The following is a 20002-nucleotide window of genomic DNA, read 5'->3' as shown; positions in this document are numbered from 1 at the left end:
TTCAAGAACCAAAAAGAAGAGCTCAGTTGCCTTCTGATAAAAATGAGGATTATAATGACTTGGATGTCTGATAATCCACACAGATATACTAAGAGGGTCACATCCTGGAAATTTCCATGATAATCCGGTATGTAGTTCGTGGTTAACGCCCACTTTTCCTGAGCTCCTGTTAGGAGTTGTTTTTAAGTCTCCGAGTGATCCATCTGTCCAAATACAGACGATCTTGGGCGGCTCCGCACACAACATCCACGCATGTACAGTATGACCTTTCAGTGCAGCTGCCTGGGAAGGCTGCACAGTCACACGGTGATGAGCTGAGAAGCGACGCATCCACAGGCGATTTAACACCGCAAACCCACCGTAAATGGGTTTATCACCACACCGGCCGTTACCTTCGTCGCTCCCGTTTACCTCGTCCGATTGTTTTGGATGGATTATCTCGTTCCCGTCTCACCGAAAGCCTTACTACGCACAGAAAGCAGCAGCAGCAGCGGCAGCCATTGCTCGGTCATTGACGCTGGAGGTTAGTGCGCTCGTCATCCGCCGGCTGCCATTTCATTAGCTAGCTAGCTAGCTGGCTAGCCACAGCCGGCTAAGCTAACAGGCTAACCGGCTAGCTGTAGCTTGTAATAATATTGTGCTAGCTCGATGCTAATGTCAACCGGTTTACGTGCCGGTAAATTTCCACGGTTTCTAGACTAGTCGTTTACTGATAGCATTCATTGCCGTTAAAAGATCATTTGGATGTTTGTTGTACGAGGTAATATTAGTGGAAATTTACCAAAAACATTGAAGGTTCCTCCTACGTGTAGCATCAAATTACGGCTTTAATATTTATAGATCGCGAATAACGTAATGGTAAGCCGGGATATATGTGAAACGTTTGAGTGTATTTCCTATTCTAAATATAGTCCGCTTCTATTATTATTTTACAATAAACGCATACATGAATAGATACGTGATATCTGTTAAATTAGTAGTCATTGGAAAGCGGTGTTGTTACGTAATACGGAGCTAACTTGCTGTCCCGTTGTGCTCACGCTAATGTTAGCTCTGTCTTGTTAGCGAACTTGCAGAGCTGGCAGGACTATGCGTGAGTAATTACACAGACGTTACTGCTGTTTTTTTTAGTTGCTTTCTAGTTCACCTGCAGTTGCACCACATAACTGGATTGTAACCGGACCTGTGCGTGCTCTCTCCCTCTCTCTCTCTGTCCATGTGTGCCTGAACAGGATACTGCAATCTGCCCCTGCAATGGCAGTTTTTAGTCACCAGGTGCTCCTTGCAGTCACAAGATCAAGGTAAGTGAACAGTGCATTTTTACACTAGCCTATATTTTTGAAACTAGTAACACACTGGCATTGCAGAGCAGGCTGGCTACCTCCCCAAACAAACTGCTTTCTCCTCATAATGCTAATTAGCAGCTCGTGGGTGCAGCCTGCTGCGTGTTGCAGGAGACTGCAGGCTACCTCTGTTTACACAATGTCTGCTGCAGCAAAGCATTTTCAGTACATCTCATGACTCCACTCACACACAGAAGGTACTGATGACGCAAGATCAGAAAAAGGTAGCTCAGTGTTCTTGTGGGCATGAGTTTCTGACCTCTTTTTGTAACCTAAATTCTCATACCTCCTGTACTTACACATTGTTAACTTAGTTGTACATTTAAGGCTGAGCAAGCCACCACTGCATACAGTAGCTGTATTAAATTTATAGGATTTTATCTCACATTACCTGCTTTTTCTATCAGCATCAAAGTCTTTCCTGATTTATGACAATATTGCAAACGAAATAACATGCAGCAAAGGGAAAAACTGAAAACTAGAAAACAATGCAGAACTTCAAACACTTTTAAAAATCGACTTTGCAAATGTTTTATGTGGAAGGAAATGTGTTTTAAATATTTGTTACACCTCAGTGAGTTTTTGTGAGCAAAACTGAGTGTAAACATTACAGCTATAGAGAATAATGGTTGCAATACAATTTATAAAAGTTATATCAGTTATCCACATTCTAGTTTAAAATGTATAAATCAGTTAATTGTGTGACATGGTTGTTAGTAACCACATGTTACATGTAAGGAACGTTATGACATTTTATATCCTTGAACATGGTTTTAAATTCAGGACACATACATTTGACTAAGAGTTGTGTTGCTGAACATTAATATTATTGCAATTTTTTTCCCAGATTGCAAAAATCTTTTCCTCGGGTTTTGTTAATGTATGTTTTGTTTTAGCAGTAGTGTCTTGAGTAGAGTGGGAGAAGAGAAATTTGAAATCAAGCAGTCACTGGCAATGCAGCAGAGGTGTATTTTGCTGCCAGTTGTGAAGTGCAGCAGGATTCAGTACTTGTCTGTGTTGTCGATCTGAACACGTTGTTATTTAAACAGTAAAAATTGTTCAAGAATGGATGGTGTCCTAGAAGCAGCTGAATGGAGAGGCTTGAGAGATGAATGCATGGTGTGATGATTCACAAAATATTTTGGAACGAAAGAGAAACCTAACAAGAATGTATCACCAATGAGTCATTTCTCTCAATTAAGCTTTTTGTCTGCTTCATTTAGGCCAGATAAACGAGAAGTGTGCCAAGAATATTTGTTAACAGGTTAATATTTGATGTATTTTCAGAACATTTTCCTCCCATTTTTGATTTTGTGCAGAATTGGTCACTGTTTGAGTAGATTTTTGGTTTGAATTTGAGTGAAATCTTGCATTTATTTTATTGACCTGCTACATGTTTCCTCACACTGTTTACCTTTCTTGTCTGTAACATATGGTTTTGTTTGACAAATTGATGTTCACAGTAGAAAGGTGTCACTTTACCTACTCAGCTAGTTACTCATTAACACAACAGAGACGCCACAGGAACATGTTACGCAAATGTACATGGGGGTATTGATGCTTAAAGCTGTCTAAAGTGCAGACAACAAGGAGCCTGCTTGATACTCAGTCGTAGTTTTACTTCGTTATGATTAGTTGATGACCCTGAGAGACCCATATAATGCAGAACACTTGTATATAAATAAACAGTGCATGTAGACGTTTCACTGAGTGGCCTCTACATGCACTGTTTATTTATAACTAAGTGTTGGGCATTATTTGGGTCTTATGTTTTACTGAGTGACCTTTGTGGACGATGCTATGCTGAAATGACTGATTTATTTTGCCAGTTTACAGAAAATAGTCATCAGAATTATTGATATATAGATTCATACTTGAAAATGAAAATACTTGAAATTTTTATACTGTCAAATATTTGCTTGTTCTAATTTCTCAAGCGTAACGATTTTCTGTGTCTTATATCTTTCACTATTTTTTGTTTCATGTAGTGTTTTCTTCACCACATCACTACTAAATAAAATTAAACAATCAACAGGTAATTAAATTAATTAGAATTTAATAAGAATAGTTCATTGTTAACCTGTAGAGGTGCTTTTACATCTTACAATGTTAACTGTAGCAGCATTTGGTGATATAGGTGGTGTCTGAAACCAATTATTTTTATCATAACTGTCTTTAGCAGCTTATATTATAGATGAGTTGTTAGGTTTTTTAAATCAGAAATTGTTAAAATGTGACCATTAAAGTTCCCAGATCCCAAGGCAATGTCTCCGAATAACTTAAGTTGTCAGAACAAGAAGATTTTCAATTTTTACTAATATAAATCAGATTTAAAAAAAAAAAAAAAAAAATAAATAAATCCCTCATTTGAGGAGGTTCAGTGGGAGAATTTTGGTATTTATGCTTAAGAGCTTAGTTAATCAGTCAGATATCAACTAGTCAACTGATTGTTGGCAGATTGAAGGTTGACATCCAGTGATCATTACTTCACAGCGATGACAAACGTGTGAAGCTGGACCACAGACAGTTTTGCACTTCTACTTTTCTAATTACCAGATTAAGTAATCATCTGAGTTCTAATTATTATTATTGCACTAATAAAGTCATCAAACAAACATGTGAGCACTAACACGTGCTCTCCTGACTTTCTCTAACAGCATTTCGTCAGACATTACGTAATATCTAACCAGTTTTTCTTGTCTCTGTTAACAGGGGGTCATATTTGTTATCCAAGAGGGACAGCTGCTCTTCTCTGTCTTCAAAAGCCTATCTCAACATAGACCCTCCCCGCCATGTTTCCACTTCATTCCCACTCAGGCACTCCCGCTACAGCTACCCCCACTGTTACCGAGGTCACGCCCTCAGCCGTGGCCACAGCTCCGCCCTGCTGGCCCGCTCTCTACACAGCTCAGGTGTTTGGCTCCAGGATATAAAGCAGGAGGATGCTAAGGCCTCACCAGCCGCTGCGCAGGATGCTTCTCCAGGAGCTAAAAAGGACTCTATGCTCGCTGCATCTCAGCCCCAACCTCCGTCAGCTCCCACTCCAACGTCCACCGCTACCACAGCCGCCGCCGTCCCTCCGGTTCAGGAGAGGGCAATCGTGAAAAAGGCTCTGTATCAGAGGATTGTGGATGAGTTGAAGCATTACTACAATGGCTTCAGGTTACTCGGCATCGACATCAAGATTGCTGGCAGGATGGTTTGGAGGCTGCTGCATGGACAACTGCTCACTCGCAGGGAGAGGAGAAGGGTAAGAGGAGCTAAATGTACATTATTGTTTACGTTTATTCAGTCAGTGTAATTTTAACCTTTTAATTATAAACCCTAGAACCACCAGTCACTGGAAACTAGATAATTTACAGATAAATACACATGCTGGTGGTGATATTGTTGTACTGGACTGTACTATATATATATATATATATATATATATATATATACATACACATACAACCCAGCACATTTTTGCAAATTTTTGATTTGCAATACAAATCAAAAATTTGCATCAAGGAACTTTTCAATGAGCACAGCATACGAAATATAAATAAAGATATATTTATATAGCACTTTTCAAAAAATTTTCAAAACAAATGCTGCAAACAGAAAAGCACTGATTAGGCGTGATAAGGAGCATACATTCCTGCAAAAAAATCAAATAACAGTAAATAAAATAATAATGATAATAATGATTAGATTTATATTGTGCTTTTCAAGGCACTCAAAGCGCGTACACTGAATCCATTATTCATTCACTCACACATTCTCACTCGGTGGTGGTAAACTACATTTGTAGCCACAGCTGCCCCGGGGCAGACTGACGGAAGCGTGGCTGCCAATCCGCGCCTACGGCCCCTCCGACCACCACCAACATTCATACGCATTCATAATACAAAATGCAAACTGTAGATAGATCTTTTTTTGTTTGATTTTTTATTTGTTTGGTTTGTTGAGTTAGATCATGATACTTTACTCTCCCTTAATTTGAAGGCAGCCCTGGGAATATCCAGAACGTGCTGTTTACTTGACTGGGACTCTGCAATTTAAAGGTTTATTTGGGGCTTTATGTAGACTAGTTAAACACCATGAAACTGCTACCTTAGTAATAAACACATAGTTAAATTAAAACCACTCTGATTGTGTCACATAAACTGACCATAATCATCCGTCAAAGGTAAAATTTATGGCTGAGCTGCTGTATTGGATTGAATTACATTCTACAAGGTTACCCAATTAAACAACTATTGAGTTTATGTCAGACAAGAACATAAAAGCTGACACAAAGCATCACACTGTTTTTGTGCTGACACAAAGGTCAACTAGAGTGTTTTACAACCATCTATCCATCCATCCATTATCTATACACGACTTAATCATCATTGGGGTCGCAGGGGGCTGGAATCTATCCCAGCTGACTTAGGGTGAAGGTAAGGAACACCCTGGACAGGTCACCAGTCTATCACATGGCTATACATAGAGACGAACAAGCACACTCATATTCACACATATAATTTAGAGTCACCAATTAACCTCAGCATGTTTTTGGACTGTGGGAGGAAGCCGGAGTACCTGGAGAAAACTCATGCATGCACAAGGAGAACATGCAAACTCCACACAGAAAGATCCCAGGCCAGGACACGAACCAGGGATCTTCTAGCTGCAAGTCGACAGTGCTGACCACCGATCCACTGTGCAGCCCTACAACCATCTAACCAGAAGACTACATGCTAAATTAAGGATATTGTAGCTCTTAAATCACCATACGTTGACCCATAGAATGGATAAAAATGGAGCATCTCAGGATATTGGAATGTTGATTTGAGAAATTCATCAATGTGTAGACATCATATTGGAAAAATATAATATTTTACTCTTTCTGTGAATAGTCTATAGCCAAAATGATTCATGCAAAAATAATCAGCATCTGAGTTGATGAGTAGGCTAATCGAAGAGTGGCAAGTTTTAGACAACTGTCCACAAAAAACACTCAGGTAGGAAGTCCTCAGAAATCCTCAGTTTTTTAGTGAAGCTCTTAAATCAGCATTTAATGATCAGTTAAATATTTAGTAGGTGTCAAATACCTTCCAGATGTCTTTTGTATTCATGGAAACCCATAAACCTACCTGTTCCTAATGGTAACTTAACTGAAAGTAGCAGCACTAACGTCTCTAAATTCAGCTTACCAGTAAACTGTATGTTGCATTTTATTTGTCATAGCATAGACTTGTACCCAATATAAACCATGTTTCACGGCTTTGTTTCTAAATCACTTGCAGTCTGTCTTTTCTTTGTTTTGCCCTGATCTTGTATTGTCATATATTGTCCTGTGGTGACAGCAGCAGTCTGTCTGGTTTCTTTTTATTGTTGTTTCATAAAGGCTAGACTCTACAAGTATTCATCCTGGTCCCCGTCTTCCATCACTCTTTTCTCTGGGCTGTTATCACTAAATCATTGAGACCTATTTTATAACCCGAGGGTTCCTATGAATGCTTTACACCTTCACATGTCAAAGAGGAATGTGTACTGCGTGTTCCAGAAGTTGTAACTAATGTGTGCAACAGCAGGTGTGTACTTGTGTGGTGCCTTAAATGACTTCAGTTTTAAGTACTGCAACGTTCACTGTGCTCATCAGCAGATTAGTTTCTCTTTGTCAGAAGGAGCTGCAGATAGAAAAAAGAACAGTGGGATGTATGGCTGTACTTTCTCTATGTTCTCTGAGTCCTTATTGTCTGGAAGTAGGTTAAATTTAATCTGCAGAACTAAATCCTGTTGTGAAATACACTCAGTTCTTGTGTTATTATCCGCGACCTGCTCAGCATTGATTGTTATTCATTAATACCATGAGTACTTGGCATTTTGCAATGGTATTTATAGCCTGGTCGTAAATTAAATTTTGTTTGGTGACAGTAAAATATGACAATTTGTAATATTTTACGGCCTCAAATATGTGTCTGATGTAAGCAAGATGATTTTTCATACCTTAAATGTGTTCATGAAATAAATGTATCACATGGAAAACAATTCGTATGAGCTGCTACAGTTATCAGATTCTTAAAATCTAGCATTATTTAGGCTCAGAAATGTCTGTCTATATAATTGTGTGTATATTTCAGTGTTATTTTTGCATTATCATGCCTCGTATGTACTGCTGAAAATGTAATTTAAAATAAAAATAGGTACACTGATTGGGACAATTAACAGTAACAAAAACTCTTGGGTTAGAAAGCTATATAAAGGAGACCCTCACTATTTTGCACCCACACACCCCTTGTCCACTATCGAATGGATATTTATCTAGATTAATATTCTCCACCAATGTCCAGACAAACATTGTTCGACAAAATATCTCCGTACATACAAAAACGACTACAAATGCTCCAACAAGTTTGTCAGTCCATTCTGCTTCAAAGATAAATCAAACCATAACAGAGGCGACTGCTATTTTATCGTCTATAAACTGCAGATGCCATGGACTGAGTAATACTGGACACAGCAGATGCTGTGACATGTCAATGAAGCGGCGAGGCAATGCTAAGTTGTAAACTTGTAATTGTTAGTGTTAACCAAAGGTAAAGAAACCAGTATATTGGCATTTTTGTTCAAATTGAGGTGCGAGATCATTACTTTCCAAACTCTACGTTGTGCATGTACACATGGATAAACAAAGTTTTACATGAGCAGTTTCACTGTCAGTAATCATGAATTTTGTGTGTCACTTTGCTCTTCCTGACTACGAAAAGTTACACCTAGTTAGTCACTCGCTTTTACACACTAGATATGACTGTGCTGAAAAGTTCTTCCTATTTCATTATAGAACATATTCAGCATATTTGAGATAAGCTATCTGCAGCTTCATGAAGACATAGCCCTGATAGAGCTTTGAGAAAGGACATACTGTTACTGTGTGTCCTGTTGACTGGTTGGTGCACACATATGCACATGCAGAGTTTCACGCTGTGCACATGCCTTGGTGAAACTATATTTGGGCTATTTTAGAAGAGGGCCAGCAGGCACATGTAATGGATCTTGCAGGCAAACCCCACTCTCCAGCCTTGGGGCCTAACAGCAGCGCAGTGACATGAAATGACTGTCCCCTGTTTTGTAACATCAGCATTGTGTTTCTTTGTGTTTACAGCTGATGAGGACCTGTGCTGACCTCTTCCGTCTGGTGCCCTTCATGGTGTTTATCATCGTTCCTTTCATGGAGTTCCTCCTTCCAGTCTTCCTCAAACTCTTCCCAGAGATGTTGCCCTCCACCTTCGAGACAGAGTCCAAAAAGGCATGTGTTCATATACACACAGACAGACGCACACACCCTGCCACCTGCATGACCTCGCGACAGTGTTCATTGTGATTATGTAACCTCCTCTCAGATGTGGCTGCTGTACCAGGAACCTTTTGTTCATGTAAAAGGCAGCTGACTTATCTAATCTCGGCAATTTACTTCGGGACCTGATTCAGGTTTGCCACTTATAGAAGCATTCAGTGCAGTAGTACTAACAGATACACTGACTTTTACAGGTGTTTGTTAATGTACAGTATATGCCAGCAATTCTAACTTCATATATGAACACATATTTTATATTATTCACTTAGTTTTCTGCTATGTTGTCGTTCATGATCTGTTATACACAGCCTCAGCAGGTGCTCAGTTAGCCACACTAACATGTGTGTTTCCCTGTAGCAAAATGTATTGTAATTATACCAATAATATGGCATTCACATTACATCTCCTGGAAAATAAAAGAAGTAGTAGATTTCTGTGTGGGTGCGTCCAACCTGTTAACTCTGAGGATCTCTGGTTGTTCTGGATCACAGCTGAATGGTTCACAGATATGCTCTCGTGCTCCTGGACAGAACAGAGGTGTCCAACATTAGAAGAATGTTTTAAAAAAAAAAAAAAACTGCATGATTAGACTAGAGCACAGTGTCAGAAACGATGAGGGAGATACAAGAAATATTCAGATTTATTGTTTGTTTTATTTTCTGGAGTAAACTACAGAAATGGGGAATATGTGTGATTCCTTTTCATTAGAGTGTAAAAGCCTTGTTGAATTGTAACACTGTATTTTGTATGTTCAAAAGATGATCAGCAAACTTGTTAATGTTAAAAGTTGGCCACAAAAGGCAGCATAGAGAACAAGAAAAAACCACACAGTCTCAATTCCATTGTTGAACTATACAGAAACTGTTATGTATTAAAAAATACTCTGAACTCTGGAGTATTTTAAGAAACTAACCGGCCTCTTCTGTCCTCTTTGTGCAGGAGGAGAAGCAGAAGAAGGGTCTAGCTGCAAAGTTGGAACTGGCCAAGTTTCTCCAAGAGACCATTGCTGAAATGGCCCGAAGGAATAAAGCAAAAGTTCAGACAGAGGATGAGACGCAGCGCTTTTCCACATATGTTCAACAGGTGGGTTACTGCAAAGATAACTCTTCACATTGTTTGTCACACATTGTGTAGCTCATGGTTAAGTTCATTTTCAATGCTGTTTCTTTGGAGCTGTACTGTTTTTAAAGTTTGACTGTTGCCTGCTATGTTTTTAAAAAGTTACTAGGTTCAGTAAATAAACTGAATTGTATATGATTTTATCTAAGATGCATAGAAGATTGGTTATAATTAACGTAAAAAGCAATATTAATGAGAACATTTTAAAAAGTGTTGGAGAAGAGCATCTCTGATATGAAATGCTTCAGTTTTGACCACTGATAGCCAAGCTGTGTGACATTAGGAGGGGATTGTTTCATTGCTTCACGTTAACGACTGTGTTGTTTTCAGGTTCGGGTGACGGGGGAGCAGCCGACCACGAAGGACATCGTCCGGTTTTCGAAGCTATTTGAGGACGAGCTGACGCTGGAGCACCTGGAGCGCCCCCAGCTGGTGGCTCTGTGCAAACTGCTGGAGCTGCAGCCCATCGGCACCAACAATTTGCTGCGTTTTCAGCTGATGATGCAACTCAGAACAATCAAGTCGGATGATGAGGTGAAACAGAGGGCTGGTACCTGGTAGTTTAGTGGCTCAGGAACTGCCAGCAGAATTTTGTAGTCATGAGAGGAGGAGATGCTCAAAGTTTAAAATGCTAGTAGATTGCACGATTTGCTGTATTCTGGAAACTATCTTTCAGGCAGATATACTGTAGATGTCACATTGATGATACGGTTATAGGCTGATAAATGATCAGTCGCTGTAGACTCCAGATTTTTTTCTGCCATTTTTTGAAAGAAATTTTCATGACAGTCTTTACTTTTACTTGTCTCAGCACATCACACTAATACAGTTTTGGCAAGAAATGAAGGCGACTAAGGGCCTTTCATACCTAACTCATTTGGTCCGGCTTTTCAGACTTTCCAGTTTGATTTGAACAGTCAATCATTGATCCGATGAAACTGTGTTGGTGTTAGTCCTGCTCAGACTGAACAGTGGTTCAGTCCATTTCTAGTGTGGAAATATCTTTTGTATGGTTGGGACTTCAGGACCAATTATAGGAAAGTAAAGTAGGCGGTCTGGAGAAGGAGGAGGAGACCAAGGTGTTAAGTGAAATGTGGTCTGACAAGGTGATTAAAAAAGACAGCTGGAAAAAAACTCTTAAAAATGCAGGGATTCTCCAGGAATTTTTGGAGTTTGAAGTTAGGGACAGGAATGCCACCTGAAGATTGAAATTAAATAAAATGGCAGTTTACAAACGTGCCTGATGCCATTAGGAAAAAGTGGTGCATTGACTTGGATAGCATTCTGCTTTCCTGTAGATACGTCATGTAAAGTTCTTCAGTGTCCAAATCAAATATATACATTGCAGCTAATACATGAGCCAAGGCTGGGACTGCTGTGTGTGAAGGAAGTTCCAAGTCTCTGTAAACTGATTTTGTGAATATTGTTGTAGAATTAATAAAAGCGTATGGCACCCTTAAAGGCAGGAACCCTGAAACATAGCAGTAATGTCCCCACAGTGAAAGTGTGAAAGTAATGGTATAAACTCAGAGACACAGAAGAAATTCTGGCTTCTTTTGTTGTCACTTTTGGTGCAGAAATGTCATCAGATTTTATGCTTGTGCAACAGTTTTTTTTACCTCCTCGCTCTGTTTCTTCACAGATGATTGCAGCAGAGGGTGTGCCAGCCATGAGTGTGTCAGAGTTGCAGGCGGCGTGTCGTAGTCGTGGGATGAGGTCTCTGGGCCTCACCACTGATCAGCTACGTCAGCAGCTGCAGCAGGTGAACAGCTAAATGTAGCTTGTTATGGCTTGACAGAAACTAATCTAAGATTCCACTGAATACAAATCTTTTAACCAGTGAATTTTCATTTTCATTTATCAAAACATACAGTATCATTTGCATTTGTGGGAATTTGTAGCTTCACTTGGAACAGACGTGTTTGTTAAAAACGCATACTTTACCGCCTTTTCATTGATCATCTTTCATAAATGTTCCTTTCCTCTAGTGGCTGGACCTGCACCTGAAGGAGAACGTTCCTCCATCGCTGCTGCTGCTCTCCAGAGCCATGTACCTGACAGACCTCAAACCAAAACCCCCCGTCATCCCACCTGTTCCCAAACTAGAGGTTCGACCTTTACAGTCCACTTATAATCTTAGGGCTGCATTGAATGTCTTGATTAGAGCAAGCTGTACGCTGCTTAACATTCCTGCTGTTAAATAGCTGCTATGCAGGTCACTGACGCTTTGTACATTCAGTCTTTGCACCCATGAGGGAAAAAAACATTTTTTTCTGAACTTCCAATTCATTATTAGCAAATTAAGTTCAGTAATTGATGGGAGATTTAGCCTGAACGACGCAGTAAAAAATGCCAGTAATAACTTCCCAGAGCTGGGAGAAGCAACCTTGAATAATATAATATGATTTTAGCAATAGTCCAATATGTAAATATATCTTCTGCACTATTATGAAAATTTACGAAAAAATTAAAGCTGAGACAGGAAAATATTTGGTGTTTTTGGTTAAAAATTTACGATCATAATAAATTGTCTTTCAGCCAACCCTTGTTCATTTTAACTGGACCCTTGTGAATCCTTTATAACATATATATTTAAAATGTTCTTATTTTTTTAGACGAAGTGTAAAACTTTTCATTGACCAATAAGTATAACACATTTCTGAGGGAAACAAATTCCACCACTGAAGAAGAAGTAAACTAGAGCAGCTTTATCGTGTAGTTAGGTGCAAGATGTTGGTCTTACCTGATGTTTTTTACGATTTTTGCAGAAGACTGCTGCTCCTCCCCCAGTAGAAAACTCAGGAGCAAACACACCGTCGGTCAGTACTGACATGTTGGCGGACCCAGCTCTCATCATCAAAGACAGGCCGGTCAGTGCGCTGCTGAAACACTCACACAGAACAGGATAAGATTAGGGTCTTTTATTAGACTCAGAACCTCTCCACATCAAAACCAGGCATGTGCACATGATACAAGATCACAGAACATGAGTGGAAAACAGTCCTCGCAAGAGAGCACAAATTGTCAAGTGTACAAAAAACATCTTGACACTTTGGAGGCGGGAGCAGTGGTAAACAAATATTCTGTAAAGAGGAAAAGACCTGCAGATTGTTGCTTCAGTAAAAGTACAGGAGTACTTGCATCAATATATACTTAAACTAAAGCTAATTTTAGTATTTACTGCAGAGTAGTTTGTAAATTTCCTCCTGAGGATCAATAAAGCATCATCTTCATCTAATAATAGGATGCCACTACAGGACTTCACAACAAGTAACTTGTAAATAAAGTTATCTCGTCTCGTTTGACACATTTCACTTTGTTCTTCCAGAATAAGAAAAAAAAATTATTCTCAAAAAAATCCCCACAAGTCTGGTCATGTTGAAAGCGACGGTTGTAAGAATGGAGTAAATCTGTCTCTCGATCCTCAGCAGCTAAAATTACGATGATGTCACTTTGGGGCGAGCTGTCTTTCTAATTCTAATCACATATTTTCACAGTCTAATACTTAAAACAGTTTTAAGACAAACCACAACTTTCTTTCTTGCAAGATTGTCTTTTAAACTGGCAAATCTGTAATTCATGGTGCAATTCAAATACAGTCAAAATATTATTTGTCTGCACTTTTTTTTGCGAAAAGGGATGGGAGTTCACCTCTCTATAGTTGAATGTTTTAATGTTTATAATTTTTATATATTATGTTACAAGCTACATATATAATTGCAGAATATGAGTCACCGATCTTGACTGTATTTGTCCAGATGCCAAATGTTCCTGTTCATCTTTTTGGGAAAATGCGTTTATTTGCTCTCTTGCTGGAAGCTAAGAATCAAGGTTGTACGGGAAAATGATGCTGCAGCCATCAGTTAGCTTAACAAAGACTGGAAAAAGAGGGAAAACAGCCAATTTGGCTTCATCTAGTGGTAACAAAATCACTGAAAGCTCACTCATTAATCAGCCCAGCCATGCACATTTATATATTTTTTTACAGAGAAAGCAACATTTACACGTTCCCCCCTTTCCAGTCTTTGTGCTACTGCTGCTAACTGTTCTGTACTGATGTAGGAGTGATCAATATTCTCATTTTAACTCTCTGCAAGGCATTTAAATACAACATATAAACCCCGGCAGGTTGTCTAAAAATGTCTTTCTCACATATCCAGAAACGGACCTGTTGCTCTGTGCCCATGAAAAGTTTACTTTTTGGATCCACAAAATAACCAAACTGTGTATTTGTCCTATTTTTCTCTGTCCCTTTTAGGTGGAGGAGATGAGAGACAAGGCTCCCGTGGTGTCGGACAAACCTCTGACTCCTGCTGAAGTCCTTCAGGTGAGCAACTGCAGTGTCTTAAACCTGCAGAATCCACTGAAACCAGTATGGGGTTTTGTAATCCAGTTAGCTCTTCCTGCTTTGATCTCTCTCACATGATGTGCTAATCTCTCACAGCAGGACAGAGGTACCTTTCTGGAGAACAGAAACTATTTGAATACAATGGAGAAAGAACAGAGACTTCTTGGAAATGCGATTAGTTTCGATCCATAAAACTAATCATTAGGAGCTTGACAGAGTGACCATCACCAATTCAGAAAGCTACAGGCAAACTAGGAACTGTACAGCATCAAGATAATCTGTGTGAGGTTTAAAAATACCTGATAAATACAGACCTATGACTGGCTTACAAGAGCTCAGCCAGTTATTTAGGGGGATACTACAAGACACCAATACACATTTAAAGACGCTGTGTATGGATTTTTTAATGATATTGTAGCTTCTTATAAATTATTCTGACAGCAAGATGTTCTGTGACAGCCTAGATTCTTAGCTGTTGGCTTCATTAGATATTTCTCCCTGCTTCATTTCTGCAAGAAGCATTAATTAGTTACTCCGTGACAGAAAAACATTACAGGAGCCTTCACAAGCTCCTGCAAATTGAACCTCCAAAAAACTGAATAAACAGACTAGAAAGCACTTTCTACTTTAGCAGTATTAAAGCTACAAACACTCCATAATGCAGCACTCTCTGTAGAAGATTGTAATTGCACTTGTAATGTCTCTATTCAAAAGGAAGATCTGAACTCTTAATTGTCCAGTCACCAATTATACAACTCTCACTTCTATTCAGGCCACTGTCCTTTCTTTACTTGTTTCTATTTATTCACTGTGCCAACGTCTAACCATGGAAGGATAAACGTCTATTTTCTGACACTTGGCTCTCCTTTTTTTTTCAAGACGCTATTAGTGAAATCTTATGTAACACCGCTTCTGTCTGTTACATTCGAGCACTTGCCAAACGATTTCACACAATGCTGATTAACTGTCAGCAGGAGGTAAATCTCTGTATTTTGTGACAGGCCAGAATCTTAAATCTGGTCTTTGTGGCAACACTCCAGCTCTGGTACATCAGTGGTGAAGTTTTACATCAGCCAACAATGATTGATTTGCCAGAGCGGTGGTAGAGGTGCAACTTTTGCAATGGAGACAGTGTAAAGTACAGCAGCTAAGAGTTTGGTAGAGAAACCAAACAAGCCTTTAAGAAAAAATCCGATGATTCAGAGACACTCAATCTTCAAAATAAGGATAAGAGTCTGAAAAAAGACTGGGCTCTTAGGTGCACCAGCACACAATACTTACCTTTTTGGTCAGGTCCCACACACACTGGTAATTTCTTATCACACCATTTAAATTCTTTTAAACATGAATAAAGGTGCAGGTAAATGTTTTATACATTTAACCTGTTGTTTTTCATGAGGTTGATCTGGGATTTAAAGTTAGTGAAGACTAGCGCCTCCTAGGTATTATTAGCAGTATTAAAATTTACTATTATCATCTCTGACCCCCACTGCTTCACTGCAGTCAGATTTATCTAAATTGAAAAGAGTAATTTCGTCTCTCTCAGTGCCTAAAACACACAGTCAGACCGGCTAAATGTCAGGAACACCAGTGTGACATATAAGCGATCGAAGGCGACGTGTAATATGTCATAAGTATGTGTCTACACTGTGTTGCTACTCTCGCTGTCAGAAGGGGGAGCCAATCCACCATTTACATGCACACCCCCTGACTAATACGCATTTTGTCTGAGGATGTCTCCAGTTATTCTCAGCTAACACATCCAATATGTGACTTGTTTTTGAAATGGTAAAATGACTATTAATTATTGAAATTTGCATTTGCCCAACTGCACTAAGTATGTTTCTTGTGCACAGTCTTTTTTAAAATGCAGCACTGTCACATGATCAATAGTGCTGAATTAATGCAGTGATATAAACAGCTTCATCAAAAATCAAACTTTGTATCATTGTACAAGTTAAATGGAGAACCCACACTGCACCTGTATGAGTTCTTTTCCAGCCACATGCATAGTACACACACACAAGTAAATAAACAATTATGTACACAACACAGACGTGAAAGAAAATATATTGTAAGAGTGAACAAAAAGCATTCTAAATGTTGTTTTGAGAGCCCAGTTATTAAGACACTGAAGTCTGAACTCACTGGACTGCAATGTTATGTAGCTGTTGGTACACTCACCTTATTATTGAGGTGAAACTCACTCCGAGGAACACGACAGGCAGCTCTTCTCATGATTTCTGTCACTTCATGTCTGCAATCTATCAAACAAATGCAAAAATGCAACAAACATTAATGAAAAATGTGTTTTGTGTCACCTGAAATGAGTCCTGTTGTAATTTTTTTCAATGGGAATTAAAGGACACTGTAGTTAAACTAAGTTCTCTTGGTTTCTTTTACAGGCTAAAGCAGCAACAGAGGTGGCCCAGAAGAGCAAGATGAGTGCCAACGGTGTTTAAAGAGGAGCAGGATCCTCTGGGCTGAAGGGGAGATGGAGTCACGCAACCCCGTCACCTCAGGGATAGAGGAGCAACAGATGACACCCCAGTGATGGTCTACATTTCAGTAACCATCGATAAAAGCTCTTCGTCAAACCTGTCCTTGGACCAACATCTACTCCAGGAGCCCTTCTCCCTCCTCGTCTCTCTCCGTTACCTCCCAGGGAAGCTCTGCTGCTGGTTTCTTACCCTCTGTGTTCACATTTCTGCACTCCGTTCTCTGTAGTTCTCCTGATTTTTTTCACTGGACTGGCAGACCGGCGGTATTGTGATTTATTTGACCTAACATCCAGGACGCGACGCCCACAGCAGTTCCTGGTCAACTTTCTGTCTGCAGGTTTTCTCTCAACAGTCTCCTCCTCCTCCTCCTTCTTGTGTAAATTTGTAAATATCATGTATATTATTTGTCTGTCTTACATCACAGAAGCAGCAGCTTTGTACAGTTTGCTATTCGCAGGCCAGGTTTTTCTCTCTTAGCGGTTTTACCTAGTTTTATTTGCAGACGTTTTTAACTCATGTTCAGAGAGAAGTCATCCATTTTCCTGAAATATTTTTGCTGAACTTTTTGGTTCGGATGCTGCCCCAGCCTCGTTTTTGCTCATTAAGCTTGACCGCGCTGACGTGCTGAAGCAGACATCAGAAGCCGGCATGATCCAGACCTGCTATTAAATAAAATGTATATGTAGAAATTTAATTATTTGTCTGCTGGCAGAACAGCAGATTTGGACTGGCTCTGTCTCTCAGCAGAGTTACTGTAGTTTACTGCTGCTGTAATTAGCAGATGAAGACTGGTACATTTTTAAGAGCAGGTCCACTCCTTAAATCCAGAGGAGGCTGGTAAATTTAAGTTGCCCTCCACTGGTTAAGCCACTGAAAGGACAATCTGTAAAAAAAAAAAAAAAAAAAAAGATTTTTATTTGCATATATGGTGTATGTATTGTGCTTTAACACTATGATGCTAAAATGTCTTTAAGCTGAAAGCAGAAAGTACTTGATGTTATCAATATAAATATGCTATTAATATGGCAGGAGAAGTTTAAATCTTTGAAGACACAAATGAGATTGTTATTTTTGGTATTGTGGCAGTAAAAGAGGTAAATGTAGTGTTATGACTCGCCCGACTTCATTAAGCCCATAAATATAATCCTAAAAGTAATTATTGGAAAGTTTAGCACTTAAATACAGTTTTGCGTGTGTTTGACAATGCTTCAAATTTTCTAATCCTCCATTTCCCCTAAATACATTTGGCATTAACTGTCTCCAAATTATTTTCCCTCATTGCTGTTTATCCATCGGCACCTCCTGGAGGTGGATGCCATAAATGAAAAAAAACGTTTTCAAGCCAAATGATTTCTGTTGGCAATTTTTGTTCTTGGTTTTACATATGTGCCTAAGGTTGAAGGGTGATTGTTTGCATTTTTCATCAGAGGATGGACTTCCTGAGCTCCACATTGATATTTTGTGTGTCTAAAACGCCCAGTTGCACCTTTTCTCTCTTGTGGAATGTCTCCTTTTCCCTTTGCCATTCGACCCAAATAAATCCTTTCATCACAGTCAGCAGTGTTGATACTGATAGAAACGCAACCATCTCTTCAATCGGCTCTCCCCTTGTGGTGTGAAGGTCAAGAAAAAGTTTTTTTTTTTTTTTTTAAAAAGAATCAGAATAGTTGCTTTGTCATCTCTGGTTTGTGCTCTGTAGCCATATTTTAAAAAAAAAAAAAAATTCCCTTGAAGTTTTGATGTGAAATGATTTCTGGAAAATTTATGCTGTTTTTTTTTTTTTTTTTTTTTAAACAGATCGGTGCTTTTTAAAGAGTGACGTTTTTCCTCTCTGGTTAAAAGTTTCAGGCCTGTTTCCGCTGACCTGTTACTGCTGACCACACTCTGTATCCCAGCTGGTTGTGGTTAAAAATGTGGTCCTTTGCACCTGTGACCTCATTCAACACGGATGTCAGAAATACATCTGGTGAGATCCACTGCCAGTCAGTTGTGAGGATGTGGTCACTCTTTAACAGCACACAGAAAAGTGTCTTGTTGAGTTGATGAGCTGGAAGGTTTTCTGACTTGATGACTGATACGTTATGATTAACAGATCGCACGGCATTTAAACACCGAACTGGACTGAAAAATGTTTCTGTCTCAGATATTGGACAGGATCAACAGTTCATTTGTCCTGAACAACCTATGACTGCCGTGCCTGTCTTGAAGCTACTGCTACCTACTGCCATCACAGTCGGTTTGTTTCTCCATTGAAAATTGCACTGCTGTCCAGCAAGTTATTGCCCTGCGTTAAAATTCATGCATCACTCTGGAAATGCAAATGAGTTTTGGGGTGATGGAAAAACAGGAATTCACGCATTAAATTCATGGAACCCTTTACAAACTGTCTCCTGTCTCTGTTGATGTGCTTCAATAAAACACATTTGGGGTTGTTTAAATACCATCTAACTTTGCACACACATTCTCAAGCAACTAATTTGCAAATTCTTGCACACTGGGAATTTTTCTGAGGCTTTCTGCAACCTGTAGTCTCTTGATTTGTACCACTAACAGTCTACTGACTTCCAATGCTGTTTTAATCTACGTGTTAATGTTCACTGTTACGCACTAAAACACCAAGTCAGATTCCTCGTATTTGAAACCTACTAGTCAATAAAACGGACTCTAACTCTGAACTATTGAATATGCAAGCAGCAAAACACATGAACATTTTTTACATCATTACTGTAAAGAAGCCACTGTAAACACCACAAATGTTGATTTAAGGTTTAACTGTTTACCCTGACATTAACCCTCATGTTGTCCTGTGGGTCACAATTGAGCCGGTTTAAAGTTTGAAAATGTGGAAAAAAAAAAAAATTTTCACAGTGAAACTTCTGATGTTCACATTTTCAACATTTTTGGGAAATCTTTTAACATTTTTTGGTGGAAAAAAGAAACGTTAATAATGTTTCTTAAGAACATTCACAAAAAAAATCAGCCAAAATCCAGCAAATTTTGATGGATTTTGGTTGATTTTTATGTGAATGTTCTTAAAGGAAATATTACAGTGTTTTACTGCTATATATGTAATCACTTTAGATATTTTTAAGATTTTTTTTGGGAAGATTTTTACTTATTTTTTGAAAATATTTACAAGAATTTTCTTGCCATTTTTTTTTTTTTTTTAAAATAAAACTTTTAAGGGAAACTTTTAAGGAATTATTGGAATTTTCTTCCTGAAGGTTTTGCAAATTTTCAGAAATTTGGGGAATTTTTTTGCAGAATTTTTGTATTTTTTTCAGACAAGGAAACAATATTTTTTGGTGCCTGTAAATGAGGACAACAGGAGGGTTAAAAACTATGGACTATAAGTGAGAGTCAGCTG

At 38.9% G+C, this 20002-nt stretch overlaps 2 protein-coding genes across 5 annotated transcripts in view; one reads left to right on the top strand and one right to left on the bottom strand.

Annotated features, from left to right (window-relative positions):
* Positions 1-263: 263 nt before the first annotated feature.
* letm2 (leucine zipper-EF-hand containing transmembrane protein 2) lies at positions 264-19018 on the top strand. Of its 2 annotated transcripts, XM_023277474.3 has the most exons (11): positions 265-523; positions 1233-1301; positions 4056-4593; positions 8476-8619; positions 9607-9750; positions 10117-10320; positions 11429-11548; positions 11775-11894; positions 12555-12656; positions 14045-14113; positions 16540-19018. In XM_023277474.3, exons 2-11 carry the CDS (start codon positions 1255-1257, stop codon positions 16594-16596), a joined length of 1545 nt encoding a protein of 514 aa, XP_023133242.2. In that variant the 5' UTR covers positions 265-523; positions 1233-1254; the 3' UTR covers positions 16597-19018. The 2 variants fall into 2 exon arrangements, with proteins under 2 accessions (XP_023133243.2, XP_023133242.2); XM_023277475.3 differs by lacking the exon at positions 12555-12656 and having other exon boundaries at positions 264-523.
* The window catches only part of rassf2a (Ras association domain family member 2a), a 50549-nt gene continuing 38176 nt past the window's right edge, over positions 7630-20002 (bottom strand). The window contains exons 12-14 of one of the 3 annotated variants that reach the window (XR_008601999.1): positions 16319-16398; positions 9581-14248; positions 7630-9189 (exon numbers count right to left, since the gene is read on the bottom strand). The gene's annotated coding sequence lies outside the window, so the exon portion shown is untranslated. Of the gene's footprint in view, positions 9190-9580; positions 16399-20002 lie in introns of all 3 variants that reach the window. The other 2 variants (XR_008601997.1, XR_008601998.1) reach the window with 2 other exon arrangements.

This window comes from Amphiprion ocellaris, chromosome 6 (assembly GCF_022539595.1).
Source record: "Amphiprion ocellaris isolate individual 3 ecotype Okinawa chromosome 6, ASM2253959v1, whole genome shotgun sequence".
Lineage (NCBI taxonomy): Eukaryota > Metazoa > Chordata > Actinopteri > Pomacentridae > Amphiprion > Amphiprion ocellaris.
This window is presented reverse-complemented; position numbering and strand designations above follow the sequence as displayed.